This window comes from Mus pahari, chromosome 17, assembly GCF_900095145.1.
Source record: "Mus pahari chromosome 17, PAHARI_EIJ_v1.1, whole genome shotgun sequence".
In the NCBI taxonomy this organism is placed as follows: Eukaryota; Metazoa; Chordata; class Mammalia; order Rodentia; family Muridae; genus Mus; species Mus pahari.
In genome coordinates this window covers 18,149,598-18,156,270 of record NC_034606.1, presented here as the reverse complement: position 1 = coordinate 18,156,270, position 6,673 = coordinate 18,149,598, and the positions used below count along the sequence as shown (strand labels likewise).

At 40.5% G+C, this 6,673-nt stretch overlaps 1 protein-coding gene across 1 annotated transcript in view; it reads left to right on the top strand.

Moving 5' to 3' along the window:
* Rad21 (RAD21 cohesin complex component) overlaps positions 1-6,452 on the top strand; it is a 28,468-nt gene extending 22,016 nt beyond the window's left edge. The window contains exons 10-14 of the mRNA XM_021216760.2: positions 364-535; positions 943-1,091; positions 2,177-2,326; positions 4,033-4,116; positions 4,808-6,452. Of these exons, the coding sequence (XP_021072419.1) occupies positions 364-535; positions 943-1,091; positions 2,177-2,326; positions 4,033-4,116; positions 4,808-4,999 (747 nt within the window). The 3' untranslated portion in view covers positions 5,000-6,452. The remainder of the gene's footprint in view (positions 1-363; positions 536-942; positions 1,092-2,176; positions 2,327-4,032; positions 4,117-4,807) is intronic.
* The last annotated feature ends 221 nt before the right edge of the window (positions 6,453-6,673 follow it).

The following is a 6,673-nucleotide window of genomic DNA, read 5'->3' as shown; positions in this document are numbered from 1 at the left end:
AAAAAAAAAAAAAAGAATGTTGTGTGGTATTTTGTAAGATTTCACATAGTAGTTAAGCCTTGTGAAGACAAGCACAATGTAAATACTGAGCACTGTGACAGGTTGAGTGTTTGATTTATCAATGAAAATAACTGCAGAGAGAAATTAGAAGCCTTGAAGCTTAATAAGATATCATTTTCCACTTTCTGAAATGGCTGCAGTTATAATTTGAACACTTGTTTTTCAAAACAAATGTGAGAATGTGAAGTAAAGATGCTAAGCTGTGCTTACTGCTTATGAGCTGTATTACAGCATTCCTCAGTGAGAGCAGAGAGTGCGGATGTCGACGAGTCTTCAGTTGATGCTGTGCTTCTGTTTCCATAGCTCTTTACACGCTGCCTTACCCCACTTGTACCAGAAGACCTTAGGAAGAGAAGGAAAGGGGGAGAGGCAGATAATCTGGATGAGTTCCTCAAAGAGTTTGAGAATCCAGAGGTTCCCAGAGAGGAGCAGCAGCCGCAGCAGCAGCAGCAGCAGCCACAGCGAGATGTCATTGGTTAGTTCTGGGAGCCTTCCTAGATGAAGTTTGAAATGTATTAAACTTCACCTTTGTGCTGTCAGAGCAGCGGTGCTCTAGGATGAAGGGGCGGGCTGTTTGGTTTGGAGACATGGAGGTGCATGAATCTCCTCACCTTGCCGGATTGGAAACTCGTCTTCAAAAAGCAGTAGGGCTTGGCTGACTGATAATTTGAAGGATATCTGCACGGGACTGGGGAGTGAGCCACCTTTAACCCTTCTCCTCAACCCCTGTGCTTGCAGTGTTAGAAACGCAGTCACCTGTGTGCTTTACTGGCTTTCTTCATTAGGAAAAGTAACTCTAGCTGGGTCTTAAGGTACCAATCTTAGAAGCAGATTGTTCCAAAACACTGTGAAAACTAAATTCTTTTCTTGTGATAATTGCAGATGAGCCCATTATAGAAGAGCCAAGCCGCCTCCAGGACTCGGTGATGGAGGCCAGCAGAACAACCATAGAAGAGGCAGCCATGCCCCCACCACCCCCTCAAGGAGTTAAGCGGAAAGCTGGACAGATAGACCCAGAGCCTTCGATACCTGTAAGGAAAAGGAAAAAGATGGAAAGAGAGATGGTCGTTCAGTTAGCTGCAAGAGGCATTTAAGGATTCTGAGTTAGGAGTCTCTTGATTTAAATCTAGAAGTAGATCTAGATAATGACAGCAGAATTTAGGAGCACAGTGTTTGTCATGTGGGGAAAGATGTTAATGCACTCAGCAGAGACTTCTTGGCTCTTTGTGAATAGACTTGCTTCAGAGTGGTCCAAAATGAGTAACCTTATTAATCTGTGAGGTCAGTGTCACTGAACTGTACTGGTTTATATGAAAATTCTTAACATCTCTCAAGTACTGGAGAAGTTATTAAATGATTGGTATATACTTGAACTGAAAACCAATGAAGTGATAACTGACAACTGCAGGCTTTGGCTACCATGAAATCCCGCTAAAGTAGAAAAACTAGCTTAGAGTGAAGCCATCACGTTAGGACTTCTGGTTTTAAGTCTGTGGAATAAATTATTTTGAAGGGAAAGCAGGTCTTTGGTAATACCAGGCTCCTGTTTCAATCCTCATCAAAAACTACTGACAGGACAGCTGATTGCCAGCCTGGAGAAGTTTCTGTGTCCTGTGTTGGAAAGGACTTGTCAGTAAGAGCTCTTTCTCCTTGGGCAGGTCATAGAGCAGTGACTATCACTGTTCTCCTCGTAGTCTCTTAAAGACTATTTTAATGTTCTCAGGTATTTACCTTAAACTCCAAATGAAATAGTACAAACGGCTGTCAGGCAGTGATGGCGCACACACGCCTTTAATCTCGGCACTTGGAAGGCAGAGGCAGGCCAGATTCTGAGTTCGAGGCCAGCCTGGTCTACAGAGTGAGTTCCAGGACAGCCAGAGCTATACAGAGAAACCCAGTCTCAAAAAGAAAAATGAAAGATGAAATAGTATAAACGGACTCAGGAAACAGTGTCCTTGTCCATGTTACCTGCTGCTGAGTCCAAAGGTCCTTCTGAAAGAGCGTGGGATGGATAGTAAGATATTGTGATAGCTTTAAAGTATTTGATCTGATCCTGCATTTTAGAGAAACTACCATTCAAACCTGCATCTTTAATTCTGTTCTTTTATTGTTTAAGCCTCAGCAGGTAGAGCAAATGGAAATACCACCAGTAGAACTTCCCCCAGAAGAGCCTCCAAACATCTGTCAGCTGATCCCAGAGTTAGAGCTTCTACCAGAAAAGGAGAAGGAGAAAGAGAAGGAGAAGGAAGAGGAAGAAGAGGAGGAGGTAAGAACACTGTAGAAAGAGATCTTCAGGGAGTAGAAATTCCCGTGCCTGGTGTGGCAGAGCTTCTTGACCTTTCCTATTTGAGTTTAGCCAGTGCTGGGCATCAGGTCGGTGAAAAGTGGTCCTGCAATGACTTGATGTGCCCGAGTGGGTTGGTACTGGGAGGGCAAGGGAACCATGATCAGGATGGAAAAGAATAAAAAATTAAACTAAATTCTTAGTGTAGTGAATCATCAGATTTTGTGCTGTTCTAATTCCAACTTTCCCTCAGGAAAGACAGGGGTCGCCATTACAGATTGTTGCTGTACTTGTAAATTGCTTATGGCTGTGTTTTTTTCATCTTGTGGTCAGTAGTCGATTCTTACTGCTATTAAAGCCAGCCTCTGGTCTAACCTGCCTATGGCCTAGAAATCAAATAGCCAGACATACTCCATTTGTCTGAGTTTTGGTTTTGTTTTAATTAACTAGAGTTAGCCCTGGCTCGAGTGAGTAGGGCTTGGAGCACTGTTTACAGTGTGGAGATGGTTTACACATGCCTTGCCTCCCTTTTCTCCCTGAGCTGTGTAAGGTCCGCTCTAAAGTTTTTAATCTTGCTTATTTCTGAACCATTGAGGTAGTGTACCTTCTCATTTGACGTTTTTACCATGTGAGTATCTATTTAAGCCTTGACATTAAAATTTTTTTCCAGATAACTAAATGAATTGTTAACATTGTTTCTCATGCCTGTGGTTTATATATTGAATAGTTTACTGACAGCCATTTGTTTCTAGTTACCTTCATATCAGTGACAAGTAGATAATTTCCTTTTGTGTAATGTATTGTAATCTAAAATTTAGTTTCCCAAATGTTAGATTATGGTGTCATCTCAGATTTTCCTGTGAAGCAATATTAAAACACGATTGCCGTTCTAGGTGAAGCTGCTGATTACTAGCTTTTCTTAGAGCATGCTGTGTTTGTGGGCAGCATGGCAGCATGGCCTGTACCACCTTAGGGTTCAAAAAAATCATTTGGACAGTTCGGGTAAAATAAAGCATATTGTTTGATAATTAACAAACAATCTTGAGTAGCTCAGATACAATGCAGGCTCTTTGGTACTGTTAATGATGATGTACTACAACGCTAGCATCAAAGATTAATTAACTTTTCCCAGTATCAAGGTTGGTACCATCCAATGTTGCACGTCATGTTGTTTTGCTGTGTTTTATTTACAGCTATATATAATTAAAAGAGACATTGTGCTTAATGTGGTTTGAGTCCTGGCACAATGATCAGCTTGTTTGTTTGTTTATTTATTTTAAGTTTCCATTTATTTATTTGTTTAAGCTACCTAAAATCTTCCTCAACACTTATGCGCGCGCGCGAACACACACACACACACACACACACACACACACACACACACACGCTCAAACACATTCCACCATCTCCTGTGGGTATGGGGATCAGTCGGCACATCTGTTATACAAGTCATACAACAATCCATGTTGTATGACTTGAAGACCATTGCAGAGACATTATGTACAGTGTTTGCTTGCAAGAGATATCCTTTGTGGTCAAAGTTCATAGCAGATGGCAAATGATTTTGAAAAAGCAAGATGGGCCATTTTCTGTTGCTGAGTCTGACTGTTAATCAAAAGGTTCCTGGATATGGGGAAATAGTCATTTCAGCAGGCAGTTTTTTTCAATTCTGGTCGCCATTTATTCAGGATGAAGATGCTTCAGGGGGTGATCAGGATCAAGAAGAAAGGAGATGGAACAAACGGACTCAGCAGATGCTTCACGGTCTTCAGGTATGCCAGCATAGTCTACAGAGTCCTTCCCAGAAAGCGAGTCCTGTTAAAACCCTGAAGCATACCTTGGTGGGAATTTCTCCAGGGCTACTTTGTTTTAAAGTATCTTAATTACATACATGAAGTGTTGAGTCAGGGGTAAACCTAGAGCATCTAGTTTACGTAGCCATTGTTATCCTAAAAAATCCGACATGTGGTGCTGTGATGGGGAGGGCAGCTGCGTACTGTCTTGTTTGATTAGCAAAGGCCATGTGCTAAGTCATAGAGTAGCAGAAGTCAGCAACCTCAGCTTGGGTTCCAGAGACAGGCAAGGCTGAAACGTCACAGATGCTCCAGCTTCATTTTTGCACATGAAGGAATGGGTGATCCTTAGGGTTTCGGGGGTTACCAGGGCTGGTTTGATTTTGGATTTGTTTTCACTTTAAAATCTGCTGAGTGTTTGTTTTTGCTATCTCACCTCTCTATTGTAGCACCTTCACTTACTTCTTGGACGTTGTATGCCTTTAGATAATATGCTGTGGCCTTTACCTTAGTGACTAGCATAGGAACCACTTGCATAACTACACAGATGTCCAGTCTCAGCTCCAGCCAAATGGAGCTCACTTTGACCAGTGCCAAAATTGCATCTTCGGGTTACTACTTTATTGTGTGAGTTACTTGAAATCATCTGCTTTGTTTTGTTTTATTTCAGCGAGCTCTTGCTAAAACTGGAGCGGAGTCTATCAGTCTGCTTGAGCTCTGTCGAAACACAAACCGAAAGCAGGCCGCAGCAAAGTTCTACAGCTTTTTAGTTCTTAAAAAGCAGCAAGCCATTGAGCTCACGCAGGAAGAGCCGTACAGTGACATCATTGCGACCCCTGGACCACGCTTTCATATTATCTGAGGAGCTAGATGCGTTAGAGCTAGTGATGACTCACTAGTACATACAAATTGCCCCGTGTGCAGGGCACCAAAACCCTTTAAGAAAGTTTTTAGATTTCTGTTTGTACAAAATCTTGACTTTTTCTTTCTTCATTTTCCCCCCAGTGTTTCTAATTTTGTCAACCATATTTTAAGGGAAACTGCTTATTTGGGTTGGGTTTGTATTCCTGGAGAAAACAGTACCCCAAGAACCCAGAAGATTTTTAACAGTTCAGAACAGATGGTGTGCAATATTGGTGCATATAAGAATATGGAGTAACAGTCAAAAGTCACCATTTTTATATTAGTTTTCCATTACTATGTTGAAAAGGAAAACATGCCTAGGAAAATGCCTGACACTTTAAGAACTGTGGTTTGAGTCCCTTGACAGGAAGAGAAAAATGTCTTCCCATCAGTGAAACCAATGGTCTGGTTAACCACTGTAGTAGGGATAGTGTGTGAAGCGTCGCACTTGTCTCCTTGATCATGTTTTAAAGTAAATCCAGAGTGAGCAAGGATTTGTGAGATGGTGCTGGCTGGTCGGTCTTCTTCGACTATTGTGTTCTGAAATCATTCCCTGAGACTTAGGAACTCTGAAGCTAGTGCAGCTCGGAATGATCAGACTTCTACAGTGGCGTGACTCCTCAGGGGCTGCAGGTCACTTTCTCAAAGGTGTTTGGATGTTTGCTTGAATAATGAGATCATGAAAGTAGAAATTCCCCTTCCTGCTGAAGGGCAAACCAATGAGAGACTACACCAGATTGACTTCTTTTAAGCAAACAGTGCTGTAAAAACTAATGGCTTCTCTGATATTTATTATAAATGTTAGTACTCATCTTTTTCCAGTGCTGCACACTCCTGTTTTTGCAACTTATTTTTAATAACTTTGCAACTATAATCCTGTATCAGTTTCCTATAATTTAAGTGGAGAAAAACATCCTAATAAAGGCTTTATTATTAACAGACCAGATAGCACCAGAAATTATGTGACTATATAAATATCAAAACGTGTTCACTTTGTAGGACAAAATTATGTTGAGAGATCTAGCGTAAGTGTTGGCACTTTTATGGGGGGGAAATCAGTTTTAAAACTAAGACTTCCATGTATACCCAGTAATTTAAAATTATGTGAAATATTTTAAATTTGTGAACTCGTAATTACTATTTTAATGATTCCGTTTCTTGAGAATGATAATTGTATAAAATTGCTCTTGCAGTTTTCTTTTCAATACGACGTGCCTGTAAACCATGGATGTCCCCTTTGTAAAAAGACACTGTAGATAATTGAATGTTTGATTATAGAAAGGTCATTAGTTTCTTGTTAAGCATTTTGTTAGTCCAGTTTTTGTCGCTTATTGGGTTTAATATTGTTCTTGAAAATAGTCGATGCTATGTTATGTATAACTTTTCTAATAAAAGTTGTGTTTCAAGCTGTACATTTTGGAACATACTCAGTTGAAAAAGTTAACATGGCCAAATATTTCATTTGCTTTACTTAGGAATATTTCATGCTAATTAAGTGATTTTTTTTTTTTTTTTTTTTTAAAGTTCAGTAGTTCCATGAATAATACTGACCGTTGTCTGACAGCTTGTTGGAAGGCAGCAGTGTCTTAACGTAAACCTAAGCAGAGTGCTCAGAGTTCATGTTCTGACAGGG